The sequence below is a fragment of the Boleophthalmus pectinirostris genome, unplaced genomic scaffold (assembly GCF_026225935.1).
Source record: "Boleophthalmus pectinirostris isolate CB_2022bp ecotype Guang Dong unplaced genomic scaffold, ASM2622593v1 HiC_scaffold_16, whole genome shotgun sequence".
Lineage (NCBI taxonomy): Eukaryota > Metazoa > Chordata > Actinopteri > Gobiiformes > Gobiidae > Boleophthalmus > Boleophthalmus pectinirostris.
Window position 1 is genome coordinate 6,508,703 of NW_026571095.1, and position 18,204 is coordinate 6,526,906.

The window sequence follows — 18,204 nt, forward strand, 5'->3', positions numbered from 1 at the left end:
CTTTTATTTATTTCTTTAGGTGTGCTTTTATTGTCCAAATTCAGTAAGATGTCCTGGTGTCGCTGCTTGCTTTCTCCAGTGAGATTAACACTTTACTGTGGACCCTGCTGAAAAGTCCCACAGCGCACCTTTAACAAAGACATGATTTTCTGTGATGTAGGGTTTAGTGGTGGTTTGCATCTGGAACTTAAGTTAGATTTAAGTGTAAAGTGAGTGTTTGGGGACAGGGAAATCACAGCAGTTTTGCATGTATTACATAATAAAGGCAAAACAAGTGTCGTCTCTGCAAACTATAATCAAGTGTTTTTTTCTTTTTTTCTTTTTTTTGCTTAGTACTTTCTACATTTTAGATACATACAGAAAACATCAAATATGCAGTGGAAGATATAACAGGGTTAGACCTTGTGGTTACAAGGTCTTAAAAGCCTTAAAAAGATCTTAAATTTCATGTTCCTAAATGAAGGCCTTAAAAAGTCTTAAATGATGCTGTACAAGTTTTATTTTTTTCACAAAGGTCTTACATTTCATGAGCCTATTTGTCTGTATACTCAACCAGGCTGCAGTGCGATGTTAAACGGAGGGAAGACAAAACATAACAACGTGAAATCACTTAATGTGCATGAACATCTAATTTGGAGTCTATACAAACAATACTTTGGTTTCTGGAACCAGCGGCAATGAGTAAACCATCAGTAGAGTGGAAGAAGACGTTGGATGGATCGTGGAGAAGTGTTGGTTTAATTTACAGTGGCTCTTAGGTTCTAGATGCAGTCGTTGTTTGGTCATTATTCGAATTGGATCTGGTGTTTTTCGCTGCATAATGGTGCAATGTTGGTCTTCATTTTCATTTAAGTGGTCTTAAAACAGTCTTTAAAAAGTCTTAAATTTGGGTTAGTCAGACCTGTGGATACCCTGTATACAGAATTACATGTCCTCAAAGTATTCACCCTTTACTTTGTTCATTTTACTGCAAACCCTTTCTCTCAATGAGCTTATTCATGAAGTCTCCTGGAATGGTTTTCACTTTACAGATGTGCCGTGTCAGGGTCAAGAAATGAGTCAATAACAGTGTCAAAAGTAGTGATTAAAACAAAGCATGTCAATTTTAAATAAAACATTTAAGTTAAGTTCATGTTCATTCATAATTGTGATGCTTTCAGTTAGAATCTATAATGACCCTAACCTCTATAAGAATAATCATAAATATAAATGGAAAAGTATGTCCAAACTTTGACTGATAGTGTAGCATAGTTATTTAATATGTTATTTAATGTGTTTCTTCCATGTTATACAGCACCAGCAATGCCTCGTTTAAGTTCATTTGACTTTGTATGATGTTTTTAAAAGTGTGTGACAGTGACTTTCCCCATGTTGGAAAAATTCCTGTTTGTTTTCATGTCATAACTGATACAAATAGCGATGGCTGCAATCATTTGAGTTAAACAATTTCCACTCCTAAGTACATCTAATCTTTAGTTTGAAAACAAACTGCTCACCCTGTAGTCTAGACTTTTATAAACACGTTCTGAAATGCATGGGATTCTTGTATTACTTTGCCATTTAAAATATGCTTTGTGAACTGAATCCTGATTTTAAAGGTCTTATATTACACAAAAGTGACTCTTGTGAGCTTTAAGTCATGTTAGAATGTTGTTTCCTCATCAAAACCAAACCTGGAGTTGTGTTTTGTATCATTTACACAAGTTTGAGTAATCCTTTATTATTAGTCTGTCAGTGCTCAAAGTGAACAGCTATATTAATATTTGATTCAGTAGAGTTTGACGGTTCCAGGGCTGAGCTCATGTAAATGAATGAGTATTTCCTGTTAACGAGTTTTTCCCGTTTGAGAAAATAAGTCAGCCTAAATGTGCAGGGTTTGTGTGAATGAAACAAAACACAACTGCAGGTGTGTTTTTGATGAGGAAACATTATAAAATAGATCAGAAAATAGTGTAATATGGGCCCTTTACACAAATGACTAAACAAAAAACAGAGAATGTCAAGTGAGGCCAGTGAGGCAGAAAGTGTCAATGTCAGAGGTCCCAATATAGCCTCCTCCCCCACTCTCCCCCTTCTGTCCCCCGTCCACGCCCCTCTTCTGTCCCCCTCTGTTACCCCCTCGCCGCCCCCCTCGTCGTCGCCTGGTGGGTCGATAAGAGCTGTGCGGCTGCTCCGTGCGTCACTGCTGTACTCCATATTTTCAGCATGACTGATTTCCCCAATCACCAATCGACCAAACGCCGGGACAGACTGACACGGGCCCAAACCCAACACACGATCTGCCTCTGAACATGACACCACAGGAAATGATATCTTAACTTACACACAAAGTAATTACACCAGCAGGCAACATTTGGACACACTTTTTCATTTGTTTCTTCTTTATGTCCAAGATGATTTACACTGTAGATTCTCACTGAAGGCAGCAAAACTATGACTGGACAAATATGAATGTAGCAAACAAAAATAAACTCTAAATAACATGTATAATATTTTAATTTAAATATCCACACTTTGCTTTGATCACTGCTGCGTTTTTAGTATTTCTTGAGCATGTCAAGGCAAAGTTATGAAGAGAAAAACAGTTGAGAACTTTATCTTGATGAGCATTGAGAGAAGTTTGCAGCCTGATTAACAAAGTAACGGGTGAACACTTTGAGGATTTTAATCTGAAATATATATTTAAAAAATATTTACTTGAGTTATTTAACTTGTTTTTTCTTTGTTGCATAATTCTATATCTTGCACCATATACTCTGTATGGATCAAAAATGTCAAAAGTAGTAAACAAAAAGAAAAGTGTTGAACGAGGAGATGAGTCCAGACTTTTCCACAGTAGTGTATATGACTTGATTTTTCTGTTGAAATGCTTGTGAGTTTATTTGGTTATATTTCATTGATTTGATAAAACATTGCATTTGTTTGAATGGTGTGTCTGTTTGGCTCTGCAGCAGTAGGTGTGAGTGTTTGTTATCACCACTAGAGGGCGAAGCATCCCACATTATGCTCAGACTCGAGACTGAACTAACAGCACAGTTTGAGTTCAGCTTCAAAGTTTGTTCAAGTAAAATGACTGTAACTTAGAAATAGTAGCTAAACTTACAAGAGAAAAGTTTTTGTAGTACTTTTCACATTTTTTACATATTTCTCATACTATAACTATAGTGTTATCAGAGGTGAGGAGTACTCAGTTACATTTACTTGATACAGTTTTAAAGAAATTGCACTTTATAGAATACTTTTCTAGCAGCATACTTTTACTTCAAAAAGACGATATGAAATGATTTGAACATTCCTGATTAGTGCAGTTATGTTACTGCAGTTATGTTATTGCAGTTATATTACTGCAGTTATGTTACTGCAGTTATTTTACTGCAGTTATGTTACTGCAGTTATCAGTAATAAACACAAGTGATATCGTTTTATTTCATGGCCAATACCGATACTGATTGTTTAGAATCCAGAGAAACTGAACTCTGTAGATATTTTTGGGCTTCTGTGTAGGGCAGATTTAGATTTGACTACAAACCTGTAAGAGCAGTGCACTCATGTTCTGTGCACTTGTCCTCATCTCTTCACACTACAGTGTTCAAATAAAACATGTCTGTTCTTCAGGCAGCACATTGATTCAAACTAAATATCGGTCTGTGCTGGAGATTTAATGGTGATAACTGATTCATTTAAAAGTGCAGATATTGGTCCAGTGTATGGGTTGGTTTATCTCTGTGATGATATTGTGTGTTCTGTGCACACCTTATGTAATGGTCATTCTTGTGCGTGAGCACAGGGCCATGAGGTCAGTCCAAAGGCTGTTGTACAGTTTGTCCTGGTCCTGGTTTGTGCATTGATACCTCAAACATCATTAGTGTGTCCGTACACTGACGCTCTGTGCCTGCTGGATTGTTTTAGCTAAAGTTAACTGCTCATTATTCACGCACTGAACTCTCCCTAATTAGTTTAGTCCTGGTGTTCTTTTGATGGAGCAGAGGAACTGGAGTCATCGTTTGGGCCAAGCGGACGGTCACACTGCGCTGACTTCACCGGCTCGTTACACAGGAATGCAGCGTCCGTCCAAAGCATGACCTCAGCACCCTTCCACCCATCAGGCTCGCTCACAGCCAGGAGCCCGGAAACCAGGAGCCCCGAAACCAGGAGCCCAGAGACCAGGAGCCCAAAGACCAGGAGCCCAAAGACCAGGAGCCCAAAGACCAGGAGCCTGGAAACCAGGAGCCCAAAGACCAGGAGCCTGGAAACCAGGAGCCCAAAGACCAGGAGCCTGGAAACCAGGAGCCCAAAGACCAGGAGCCCCGAAACCAGGAGCCCGGAGACCAGGAGCCCGGAAACCAGGAGCCTGGACACCACAGGGTTGTAGGGCCTGTCATTCCCCAGTCTGAGTCTGAATTTAATTTGTATTTAAATTTGATAAGTGCCTGTCCAGGTGCTTATCATTTACTATAGATAGATAGATAGATAGATAGATAGATAGATAGATAGATAGATAGATATATATATGGACTGGCCGATATATCAGGCTGATATTTGGACTGTTTCATGATTTGACTATTGGCCTTAAATCTCCAGCACAAGCTGATATTTTGTTTTGGTTGATCTGCTGCCTAAAAACACACACAATCTTTATTTTAACATTTAATTTAAGAAGAGAAAACAGCACAAAATGTGACTACACAGTTCCCTTATGGGGTTGTGGTAAAAAAAATTTAAAATAAGACAAATCGACCCTTTATCTTATCGGCCTCGGAAATGAAAAAACATATCAGTCGATCTTTATTTACTGTGGCAACAGTTGAACTGATTTGAGTGTTTTTTTTGTTTTGTTTTGTTTTTTGCATTCACTGCATTTACAAATGAAACTTTCTTTGCAAACGCTGTGTAACTTGGGAAATGGTGAACTTAGGTTCAACTAACAGATAATATTTTTCTGAAGAGTAAAATAAAATAAAGTCAAGCTAATGGCTAACATGACTGACGCAAATTCTGCAAATGACTCAAACTGTGGAGTGACAGGACTCACTTGTCTGTGTGTCTGGTGTAGAGCAGGAGCAGGTCTGGTGTGTCTCACATGGACCTCACCTCATCCTTTGTGACGCATTTGCACTCGAGACAATGTGCAGAAGATCATCTCTTCACTCAGTCATGTCAGATACGGTTAAGAGCATAATGTCCAATCTCAACACTGCTGGATGTGTTTAAACTGTGCACTGTCAATCTCAAGCCTGATTTTAAAACCGCAATCGCAAACAGAATCATGATGAGCTTTGCTGATATTTTCACCACATTTTCACAATCGAACTCACTCATTAAACAGGTGCCAGCGCCCTCTACTGGTACAAGATCAGTGTGCACCTGAAGCCGCTTCTGCTCTGGACAAACAGCGACTGACCCAGACTCTGCACTAGGGCCCAGGAAACATCACCTGCACTGACGTACCAGGGTCAGGGTCAAGAACTGCCAGAAGTGCAAACCAGGACTCAAAGTAAAGGGTGGCTATTTCAAAAAATGAAAGTTAAGCGAATATTTAGTTTCTTACATTCCATACATGTTCATTCATAGTTGCCTTCACTGAGAATCTACAATGTAAATAATCATGAAAATAAAGAATAAACATAAATGGAAAAGCGTGGCCAAACTGTTGACTGCTGGTGTAAATCCATCCAAGCCTTGTTTTCACTTTGACCACTTTGCTGCTGTGTTAGTCCTGAGCCAGTGTGTGTTGTAGAAGACGAGTGGGGAGTTCTCAGTTAAAGTTGCATGTGTTTGGCTTGTGGGCTTCTCTATCAGATTGAACTGTGTGGTTTAGATGTGGTGTCAGATATAACCCTGAGTCGTCATGTCAGGGCGGAAACACACTGTTTAGGTTGGACCAGGGCCAGACGACTGCAGGAAACAGGAACACATATAGACTCTTTAATATAGCTCTGTTTAAGCCTTTAAACTCACATGTCCTTAAATGGTGTTTCTCAATAACCAAAGGCAGATCCATGTTTTAGACTGAATGATGAATTATATATGAGAAAGTATGAAAAACAGAAAGAATTGACTGTGCAGGGACTAAAACAGGATTTAACCTGGTCTCAACTGGGACTAAAACAGGACTTAACCAGGTTTAATTAGTGGGAATAATGTAAGACTTGACAAGGACTCACCTGGGACTAAAATAGAATTTAACCCGGAACTGACCAGGTCTAAACATCAACTAAAACAGGACTTAAAAAGGCCAAAACGGGGACTAAAACTAGATTTAAAAAGGCCAAAACTGGGACTAAAACAGGATTTAAAAAGGCCAAAACTGGGACTAAAACTAGATTTAAAAAGACCAAAACTGGGACTAAAACAGGATTTAAAAAGGTCTAAACTGGGACTAAAACATGACTTAAAAAGGTTTAAACTGGGACTAAAACAGGACTTAAAAAGACCAAAACTGGGACTACAACAGGATTTAAAAAGGCCAAAACTGGGACTACAACAGGATTTAAAAAGGCCAAAACTGGGACTACAACAGGATTTAAAAAGGCCAAAACTGGGACTAAAACAGGACTTAAAAAAGACCAAAACTTGGACGACAACAGGATTTAAAAAGGCCAAAACTGCAACTAAAACAGGACTTAAAAACGTCTAAACACAGACTAAAACAGGACTTAAAAACATCTAAACACAGACTAAAACAGGACTTAAAAACGTCTAAACACAGACTAAAACAGGACTTAAAAACATCTAAACACAGACTAAAACAGGACTTAAAAAGGCCAAAACTGGGACAACAACAGGACTTAAAAAGGTCGATACTGGGACTAAAACAGGTCTTAACCAAGTCTAAATGTGCTTTCAAACTTACGTACATACAGCACATTAAGGTTTATCTAAACGTGGACTAGACCAGGATTAAAGCAGCACCTTAACACTGCACTATATGAACTCTTGCTCCATGCTGTTCCATTGCTTCATGTCAAACACATACTGTACTTATCTATAACATAGAACTCTCCCTGCTTTATCTCACTGCTGTGATTCCAAAGCAGTGAGTGCACAACACTGATTGATTTAGCAGTTTAATTGGGCGCAGTCAAATGGGCAAACGTGGTAAAGTCCAAGTCCATGTATGGAAATGTTTTGTGCATGTTTTGTGAATGGGATCCACGTGTTGACTTTAAAAGACGTCAGTGTATCTGTTCCTCCTTCTCCCTCACAGCCATTGGAGAGCTCACTTCAAATCTCTTGGTCAGACTAGTACAGTTTTTATTAAAGCACCTGTATTACACAAAATGGACTCTTGTGACGTTTAAGTCAGATGTTCCTCCTCAAAAACACACCCACAGTTGTGTTTTGTTTCATTCACACATATTTGAGTAGCCTTTTATTATTAGTCTGTTTACATCTCCAAAGCTCAAAATGCTCTGTTCCACCTTGTGATGTCATGAAGCAGTAGTTTTCAATTTAACAGCTTCCTTTTACCTTTTGTTTTGTAAAGACCGGAGCTGTAAGTATCCAAATGATTCTGGTGAAGGTGTGTGTAGTTGAAAAACACAGTGGAGCACTTCCTGTATCACCTCATGACTTCTGTTTGAGAGAAGAACTACAGATATATATATATATATATATATATATATATATATATATATATATATATATATATATATATATATATATATATATATATATATATATATATCTCTGACCATGCATGGAGGGTTCCATCCCAAATCCAGCACCCTGAGACTGTACGCAGGCCGGAAGGAAGGAGGCCGAGGACTAGTGAGTGTGGGGACCACTGTCCAGGATGAAACATCCAAGCTCCTTGAGTACATCAAGGACAAGGCCCCGGCAGATGAGGTGCTCAGAGAATATCTCAGACAGTGGGGTCCAGAGGAAGAGGTGCTGGAGGAACCATCATGGCAGGACAAACCCCTACATGGGGCGTACCACCGGAACATAACTGAAGTGGCTGATATCAAGAAATCCTACCAATGGCTTGAGAGGGCTGGTCTGAAGGACAGCACAGAGGCACTGATCCTGGCTGCTCAGGTGCAGGCCCTGGGCACCCAGGCAACAGAGGCCCAGATCTACCACACCAGACAAGACCCACGGTGTAGACTGTGCAAAGAGGCTCCTGAGACAGTCCAGCACATAACTGCGGGGTGTAAGATGCTGGCAGGGAAAGCATACATGGAGCGACATAACCAAGTGGCGGGCATAGTGTACAGAAACATCTGTGCAGAGTACGGGCTGGAAACCCCAGGATCAAGGTGGGAAACACCTCCAAAGGTTGTGGAGAATGACCGAGCCAAGATCCTGTGGGACTTCCAGATACAGACTGACAGAATGGTGATGGCGAACCAACCAGACATAGTGGTGGTGGATAAGAAACAGAGCAGAGCGTGGGTGGTTGACATCGCAATACCAAGCGATGGTAATATCAGGAAAAAGGAACACGAGAAGCTAGAAAAATACCAGGGGCTCAAGGAAGAGCTGGAGAGAGCCTGGAAAGTAAAGGCATCAGTGGTGCCTGTGGTGATCGGAGCACTCGGGGCTGTAACCCCCAAACTGGAAGAGTGGCTACAACAGATACCGGGAAAAACAACGGACATCTCAGTCCAGAAAAGTGCAGTACTGGGAACAGCAAAGATACTGCGCAGAACTCTCAAGCTCCCAGGCCTCTGGTAGAGGACCCGAGCTCAATGAGGGTGAGAGAGACCTACCACCGTGGAAGGTGAGAAACACATTTTTTATATATATATATATATATATATATATATATATATATATATATATATATAGTCTAAATGTGCAGGTTTGTGTGTTAAACATGTGTGAATGAAACAAAACAAAACTCCTGGTGTGTTTGTGATGATGAAACTACTTTCTAACATAGATCAGTGTATTCTCATAAGCGACCTGTAGAGGGAGCTCTATTGCAGAAAGTGACTTAGTACTGCTTTAATTTTGTGTTTCAAATAAAAAACATTAATTAAAAGGTGCACTGTGTAACATTTCTGGGTAATGTCACTGAGCAAATGCAAGAAAGATAAGATTTAATGTTTAATGCCCTACTGTGGACTATTCCAGTCAACAAAATAATATCTTCATGGAGACAAGTAGGTAGTAGACCCTCCACCTTTAGTTACACAGTGCACTTTTAAGATCTAGAATCTAGAATTAAGGCCTGATAAAAAATTCTTGTAGTGCTGAAATTGAAATCACAGTTGAAACTCACAGCTCTTTTTAACACGTGTCAGTCTCCTGGAGTCTCCTGGAGTCTCCTGGAGTCTCCTGGAGTCTCCTGGAGTCTCCTGGAGTCTCCTGGAGTCTCCTGGAGTCTCCTGGAGCACATGTTGATGGAGAAACACTGGCTGCTCCTCATTATGCTGCTGTCACTTGTTGTGGGTCTGAACAGAATACTAATGTAGTTCAGTTGTTCATTAAAGACAGAGGCTCTAAAGTACTGCAACTTTCCTCACACTTGGATCAAGACCTCTTTGTTTCTGTGACAAAAACTTGGGCTGTGTCCGAATGTCCACTTTACCCCCTCAGGCTCTGTTTACTGGTCACTCCATTTTTACTGCTGTCCCAATGTCCAGTGTGTGAAAAAACAGTGCACGCAAAATTTCCCAGAATGCACCTAAATTAGTTAGTTAGAATATTTATTTCAAACCTGCACATATAATTCAGATAACAATCAGGAAAAGTAGGTTATGTCCAAATACCCACATCAACCCATCATTGACTCTACACTAAAACATCAAAAAAGTCACCCAGTCCTGTTTTCTGCACAATGAGTCAAATTAAACATATCCTCTCCCGCCCTAATCTTGAAAAAATCATCCATGCGCTCATCTTCTCCCATTTAGATTATTACAACTCCCTCCTCTCCGGTCTTGACTCCAAATCCATCTCCCGCCTCCAGATGGTTCAGAAGCAGCAGCTCAGCTCCTCACTGGGTTTAACAAACATCAACACATGACCCGTGTGCTTCACTTCACTGGCTCCTGTGTGTTTTAGAATCAATTTGAAGATTTTACTGATTACTTTAAAGATCATTTAGGTCTTGCACCAAGTTACATTTCAGAACTTTTAATCCTGCATCAGGCCTCCCACAGCTGCAGATCATCAGGCAGGTCCTTGTGGCTGTTCCTCTTCAGTCTTAGATCCTCAGGTCCCTGTGGTTGTTCCAAAGTCCAGCTGAAGGTGCTGGAGTCTTTTCAGTCCCGGTGCCTCGGCTTTGGAACGACTTGCCTGAGGATATAAGGCTTACATCATCATTATCATCTTTTAAATCACTTCTTATTGTTTGGCCTTCCTTTCGCTGGTTTTAACTTGATTTTATTCCTTATTTCTTTTTATTTTATTGTTTATTTATTTATTTGTTATAATTAATCTAATTGTTTGCATCATTGTCTGTTTTTGTGCTTTCTGTTTGCTATTTTTATGCTTTTTGTTTTTAAAAGTGCTTTATAAAAAAAATATTTATATTACTATTTAAATGACTCTAGAACAGCTCACTCCTACTTTTCAGGTCAAAAAGTCTATTAACTCTGAGAAAACTTGACTTCTGTCATAAATAATGTTCAAATCAGACTTACACCCAAGTTTTTATGGACCAATAATTAAAATAACAGTACAAGTTTTTGTCAAAATGGATCTCACGTAAACAGACTGGATCATTCAGCTGTTCTGCTCTGCTGCATTGGTCTTTAAAGGTGCATTGTGTAATTTTTCTGGAGAGAGTTCCCAACCTGTTTTGTGTCCATGGAGATGGTAATGCTTTAGTTTCATCTGTTTTACATATATTCAACTACAGGTGTCATTTATTGCTCCAAAATATCTTTAAAAACCTGTATTCTTACTTTGAGTAGGGTGAGTCTTCACAAATCTAATCTGACATTTGAATTGAAATTTTTGGCTTTACTGTGGAACATTTGAGGCACATCTCCATGGAAACAGGCGGGTGATGGATATTCCACCAGACCAGTTTGATGGTGCACCTTTAAATACTTGTGTGCCTCTTAATTCTGAGCGTTATTTATTTCAGAAATCAAATGTTATTTGATCTTAACTGACTTTTTCCTCTGCACTCTGTTCACTCACAGTCTATAAACTTGACTTTTTAGCGTCTGTTCATGAGCCTGTGTGCTTTCTTCCTCCAAACACACGTGATTTTGTTTTGTTTGAGTAATCCTCCATATTTATGTCTCCCTTTAGCTCCAAACTCTTGACGCACCCGCACCTCTTGACGTCATCTCAGGCTTCATACATCTTTCCTCCAGCACTCAGATTACTTTCTCTGAGCACTTTATGCACTTTAATGTGAGCAACGAGTGAGGGAATTTCCTGGATGTAACAAAAATCAAGACTTTTAGTTGTTTTTCACATACTCTGTCTTATGTGAATGTGAAAAACAGAACAATTTCATTTTAAAGATGCACTGCACAACTTTTATATTGGAGGGTTTGTCACTTGCTTGTCTCCATGGAGATGTTATCGCTTTGCCTGGAATGTTCCACAGTGTGACATTAAACTCATCTATGTAGCGTTTATTCATTACAGGTGTTTCTGTTGCTCAAAAGTACAATCATTGTGTCTGTGAATAGGTTTGCCTCTCCGCAGGTCTGACCTGTACTGCTCTAGGCAAACAAATAACATTTCCATGACGACAAGCAGGTTGGCAGTTCCTCCACTAGAAAAGTTACGCAGTGCACCTTTAAACAATTTGCACTGGTCCAAACTTATTCCTGACTTCCCTTATGTATTCAGAGCGCTCTAATTATTCACCGTGATGAGTTTACAGACGCTTTTCACAACTTTCAGAGACCAGAGTGGAGTTTTGCCTTCAGTGGGATTCTAATAATGACTCGCATGCTAACGGTGCACTTCCTGGTTGTCAGACATCAAAATGCTTTATAATTAGATGCAGAAAGCTCAGAGTTATTTTAATGTCAAGAGCTGCTGATGCAATATATGTGTACTGGGGCAAGACACTTTCTCTTATCATAATGTAGGAAGCCCAAATGGAAGTTGATACAGTACAGTAAAATATTTATGTTTCATTTAAACTTTGCACAAAAAGTGGTTCATAAACATTTTTAGTATCACAGACATGATTTAGCCTTTATTATTACTGAACTGTATCTAATCGATTTGAAATATATTGCATCAAATCAAAAGTGCACTGTATTGTGATATGTATCGTATCTGCAACTTCTTAATGATACCAGCCCTGCTCCTGTATGTCCCCTTTAAACACATCATAATACTAAGTAAATAAATGCTAAAAAAAAAGTCACATTCACAGGACACAAATGAAGCTTTCCTGAATAGTTTAGAATGATGTTGAGCTGTATCAGAACAAGTGTCAGATAGACTAGTACACACACGGACCAACATGAACCTACTGCACCACTGACCATTACACACATATAACACACATGGAATAGAAAAGAAATGACAAACAACAATGATTTAATGTTGAAAATCATATTGTATTATCTAAATAAAGAGATACTATCATCGTAGTATTGGAGTCAGTACTGAGTATTGAGTCTCTGTAATGCACTTTACTTTTCTCTGTCTCTTGGTTGCACTGGCTCCCTGTTCATTTTAGAGTTGATTTTAAGATTGTATTATTTGTTTTTGAAGCTTTGAATGGACTAGCTCCACAATACGTCTGGGACCTCTTCCAAATGTACAACCCCCCCTCGCTCTGAGGACCCGGCTCGTAGTGCCTAAGATGAGACTTAAAATCAGGGGGGACGGGGCTTTCTCTGTAAGCTCTGGAACCTTCTTTACAAACTGTTACAAATGAAATTGTATTTCAAGTTTTAAATATTTTAAAAAGTAAATATTAAAAGTAATACATATATTAAACCCTTAAAATACAGCAAAAATGTTTGAGGAAATAATGATTTGGGTGGAAATGGCATCTTAAGTGTAACAGGGTTAATAATTGTCTGATTTTCAGGCAACAACTTGCAAAATGTTCAGTAATTCGAGCTCTACAACCTTCATTTCAATTTTATTTTAAATCTTTTTCTTTTAATATAGCATTGGTGGGTTTGTAAACCAACACATTAAGTAATGCTGGCCTTAGCTAATGCTGTTATGCATGATTATGCGTTTTCCTGTCAGTATCTCTTAAAATGTTGATGTTGCAGCCATTTTTAATTGGTAAACATCCAAAAGTTTACTAATTCTTCCCTGATATCCAGGGATTATTCCCTCTTGCTTTCATCAAATATACATTCAGTTGTTCAAGAGATATGTTGCTGACAATCCAATAGAAGAGGGAATGATTTTCTGACTAGTGGGCCTTCTGATGATAAGGGTGTAACATATTTGCCTTTTTGTTGTCTTCATTTTCTGATTCCTGTGCAGCACTTTGGAAAATGCTTTGTGGAAATAAAGTGGATTTAGATTTGGATATTCCTTAGTATTGAAATCAAGTTTGACCTTTGTGTACGTTGACAACACGAGTAAGGAGTTGTGTACAGGAGACTCCTACAGAGGCTGTTACTCTGTTAGCTCACTTAGCACGGTTAGCTGGTTGTGTAAAGAGATTGATGTCAGTCTGTTTTGATGGGGTATTAGAGTAAGCAGATGAGACACAGGTCCGCCCTTTATACAGAACGTCCTCTCTCCCTCTCACGGCTTATAGAGGTCACCCAGGGCCCGGGGCTCTCCACACAAATACACAATGTAAACATGAAACCCTACAGCCCGGATGACCAGCCGAGCAGCCGGAACTACATTTAAACAGGCAGTTTGTGTGCACAACTTCATTTACACGCACGATTATTCTGTTTCTTAAAGGGCCCATATCACACATGATGGATTCTTGTGAACTTTAAGCCATGTTATAGTCTTGATACCTCTTCAAAAACACACCCACAGTTGTGTTTTGTTTCATTCACACATGTTTGAGTAGCACCTTTATTTAGACTGTCTACTTCTCCAAAGCTCCAAATGCTCTGTTCCACCTTGTGATGTCATGAAGTGGTAGTTTTTAAGTGAACAGCTCCTTTTACATTTACTTCAGTAGGGAGTGGCAATTCCAGGACTGAAATCATCCAAATGTTTCCAGTGAAAGTGTGTGAAGCATTTCCTGTATTACCATGTGACATCAGAAGGTGGTGGAGTGTTTACAGTTTGAGAGTTTGTGTGTTAAAGGTGTGTGAATGAAACAAAACTAAACTCCAGGTCTGTTTGTGTTGAGCAAACTACATTAGAACATGGATCAGAAAATAGCCTACCATATTTTTTGAACTGTAAGTCACACTTTTTTCACAGTTTGGGTGGTTCCTGTGACTCCTGCACCACCGTCACCTGGCTCTACTGTGCATGTCTCCTGCAAAAAGAGTCTCTGTTCTGTCTGGATCATGTCAGTGTCTTGCAGATTTCACTCTCTCGGGGGCGGGGATAGGTGTATGGATCAGGTATGAGTGGATGTGCGGCTACTGAAGTTTGAGATGTTTCTTCTTGTCTTTTACGCACTCACCTGCATTTACCACATACAGGTCACTAATGTTCATTTAACATCAGAACTGATTTTATCACACGGCAATAAACTGTTCATCATATTCTGAAGATTACAAACTGCAAGTACTGAAATATGCAGCTGAAAATGGCAATCAAGCAGCAGAAAGAAAGTTTGGAGTGAATGAGAAACTGGAGGGACTGGAGAAAAGTGGAGGAAACTTGAACTGTAATGAAGAAGAAAAAAAAAAACTTAACTAAATTGTAGGCTAAACACTAGATTTAACTTGAGTTGGCAGAGTTGCTCAAAAGTGACACCGACGATGAAGAATTGAATGGATTTAGTGATTTTGAGTGAGATGGAGAGTTTGGTAAACTTGTTCTGTTCTGTTGTTTATGTTATAGTTTATCTGAAGAACTGTTCATATGTGACGCCTTTTCAGTCTATTGTTCTCTACTCTATTGTTATTAGTAGAACTTGACTTTCAACATGAAATGTCTCGGTCTCTGAATTTATAAAAAAAAAAGATCCCAAAAAATGCTACTTATAGTCCAGTACGACTTATATGTGTTTTTTTTATTCTTCACTATGCATTTTTTGGCTGATGCAACTTATACTCCAGAGAGACTTATAGTTCAGAAAATACAGTATCATCTCTAAAGATGGAGTATTATGCAAACTCTGCTTTTTGTTATAACATTGTCCCCTCGTCAAAAGCGTCCGGGGTTATAGATGTCATCCATGCATGTTTAAGTGATCTAGCCATCTCTACTATTGAACCTTTCCAGTTAGCAGTACGATCCTATGCTCCTTCTGAAGAACAAAAAAATCACAAAGTAAACACAAAATCCTACAACCCGGATGACCAGCTGAGCAGCCAGCACAACGTTTAAACAGGAAATATTTGACAACAGGGCAGTGAAGTGAACCAGGAGGCTGGAGCTTACCACACCAGACTCAAACAAAGTGTCCAACTGGAGCCATGTGTTTGTGGGAGAAGTAAAAGTGCGTGTTATTCTGCTGTTTCCTCATCAAAAACATACCTGGAACTGTGTTTTGTTTACCCTCTCAGATACACAAAGTGCTCGAATGTGTTTTTAAACTCCACACACCTTCACTAGAATCATTTGGATCATTTCAGACCTGGAATTGCTGATCTCTACTGAACTAAAGGAGCTGTTCACTTGAAAACAACTCTTTTTTTGAGGAGGTAACAACATTGTAACATGGCTCACAAGAGTCAATTTGTGTAATATAGGACTTTAAAATACCAAGAATGCAGAAGTTTCTACAATTATCTTTAGTTCTAAGATGAACTACAGTGCACTGGTGTTACAAAAAATTTCCAAACTCCATTTCTGTACTAAGAAATAAACTCCATACTCAATTAAAAAACACTCTTCTGTTAATAGAATGTGATTTTCAACACTAGATAACAGAACTTTCTATTCCCATGTGGTCTTATATCTATATTTATATCTGTCCCTCAGTGCTCTACTAGGTTCCATGTTGGTCCATGTGTGTGTACTAGTCTATGTGCTCTGACAGTTGTTCTGATACAACTCAACATCATTCTAAAGACATTCAGGAACGTTTCATTTCTGTCTGTGAATGTGACTGTTTTAGTATCAGTAGATTTCAGATTGATGAAAAGTTCAGACTTCAAAACTGCACTGGCTGCACATGAAGCTGAAACCATTAAATGATTCTTGCTCAAATGAATGAACCTGGTTTAGAATGTGACTTTTGATACTTTTGGCAGCACTACAACACACCTGATCTGTTGATGAGAAATACATTTTATTAGTTATAAGGAACAAGGAAAGTAAAAGATGAGTGTGAGGTCTTGAGTATCTTGAGTGTTGAAACGTCACACCTCTGCAGTCCTGAAGGGGTTAACGGCGTGAGCACGTTTGTGAATCTCCAATATCCTGCCTCCTTTTCTCAGCTCTGAGCTCACTCCCAAACTTCTCCTCCTCGTGTAAAATATCCCCACGCCCCCACCTCTCTTCTCCTCCCGCACCCCCACCTCTCTCTCTCTTTCTTTCTCTCTCTGTCTCTCCCTCTCTACCACACACTCTTCCTTCTCACTCTCTCTCTCTCCCGCTCTCCTTCACTCTCCCTCTCTCCCTCTCTCTCTCACACACTTTCTTGCTCTCTCAGTCTCTCCCTCTTTCTGTCCTGCACACTCCCCTTCTCCCTCCACTCTCCCCTCTCTCTCTCTTTCTCTCTCTCACACACACACACCCTCTCCTCTTCCCTCTCTCCTTTTCTTGCTCTTTCAATCTCTCCCTCTCTCTTCCCCGCAGACTTCCCCTTCTCTCCCTCTCTCCCATTTCTCCTCAATCTCTCTCACACACTCACTCCCTCTCCTCCTTTCTCGCTCTCTCAATCTCTCTCTCCCACTCCCCCTCCCCCTCACTCTCTCACACACTCTCACACACTCCCTCTTCTCTTCCCTCTCTCTCTCTTTCTCCCACACACTCCCTCTCCTCTTCCTTCTTTCTCTCTCTCTCTTTCTCTCTCTCGCTCTCCCCAGCACACCCCCACTCTCTCCCTCTCTCTCTCTCCTCTACACACTCCCTCTCCTCTTCCTTCTCTCCCTCTCTCTCCCTCTCTCCTCTACACACTCCCCCTCCTCTTCCCTCCCTCGCTCTTTTCCCCTCTCCCTCGCTCTCTGTCCGTCTCTCACAGTCCCCCTCCCGTTCCCTCTCTCTCTCCTCTCTCTCCTCTCTCTCTCGGCTCTGTCGTTCCTTCGCAGTGGCAGCAGCGGCGGCTCAGGCAGAGGGACAGACACTTGTTGGATCACATGCCTATAGTGACGCACGCGCTTCTCTTCACACACAAAGCGCTCCGGCTGCTGCAACTCTGTCAGGAGCAAGTCCACAGCACATTTACCCACTCAAGAGAAGAACGACAAGAAAGAGAAGAAAGAGGAGGAGGAGGAGGTGAGACGAGCTTGCACGCTGCCAACCTACCGGCCACTGCGAGCTAAAGGACAGCCCTATTTATAAGATTACACTCCACACCATCCAGGAACTCAGATGCAACCAGAGAGACTGCTACTGCACTGCTACTACTTTTTCTTCTTCATCTTCGTGTTCTTCTTCTTCTTTACTGTAATGGGAGCTTGGACCTTTGGAGGAGTCTAACCAGCAGCTGTCCACGGGGGAAGGAATGAGCTCTCCTGACCGGGAGCGAAAGCAGAGGAAGCGGGCTGGTGCCGAGGACGCACTAGCCGGAGATGGTCCAGATCTGAGGAGGAAGCGCAGGAGAGGAGGAGGGTGAGGAGGAGGAGGTGGAGGTAGAGTTTAGAAAAGAAAGACAAAAACGAAAGGAAAAATTTATTGATACTCGTGTGGGAAAAGAGATGAGCATTCCCAACTATCTGACCGGGATGGGACAGAGGAGCTGCAACAAGTGGGGGTCCCCCTGCGCGGTGAACAGGCCCATTGACATCGTACAGAAACGCCGGCGGTAACTAGAACAGCTCAAGTTTACTCTGTGTTGTCTCTTATGTCAGCTACTGCATGCCACAATTCACTCTTCATGCATGGGCTAAATTGACTTGATTACTGTGGTGGTGGTGGTGGTGAGACTTCTGGGCTGTTATAGATCAGTTTCATTGTTTTGGTCTTTTGGTTTAGTCACGAGTCTTGATTTGGATACTAAGGAATACTCCAGGTTCAATACTGATTCTAATACTGCTCTTTCTTTAAACA

General features: G+C 40.4%; 1 protein-coding gene across 4 annotated transcripts in view; it reads left to right on the plus strand.

Annotated features, from left to right (window-relative positions):
- Positions 1 to 18,204, plus strand: part of LOC110174801 (cAMP-specific 3',5'-cyclic phosphodiesterase 4D-like) — a 131,056-nt gene that overhangs the window by 44,584 nt on the left and 68,268 nt on the right. Inside the window, exon 3 of one of the 4 annotated variants that reach the window (XM_055151822.1) lies at positions 14,296 to 14,441. The exons of the other annotated variants lie outside the window; for them this stretch is intronic. Within the exon in view, the coding sequence (XP_055007797.1) occupies positions 14,347 to 14,441 (95 nt within the window). The 5' untranslated portion in view covers positions 14,296 to 14,346. The remainder of the gene's footprint in view (positions 1 to 14,295; positions 14,442 to 18,204) is intronic. 4 annotated transcript variants of the gene reach the window in all.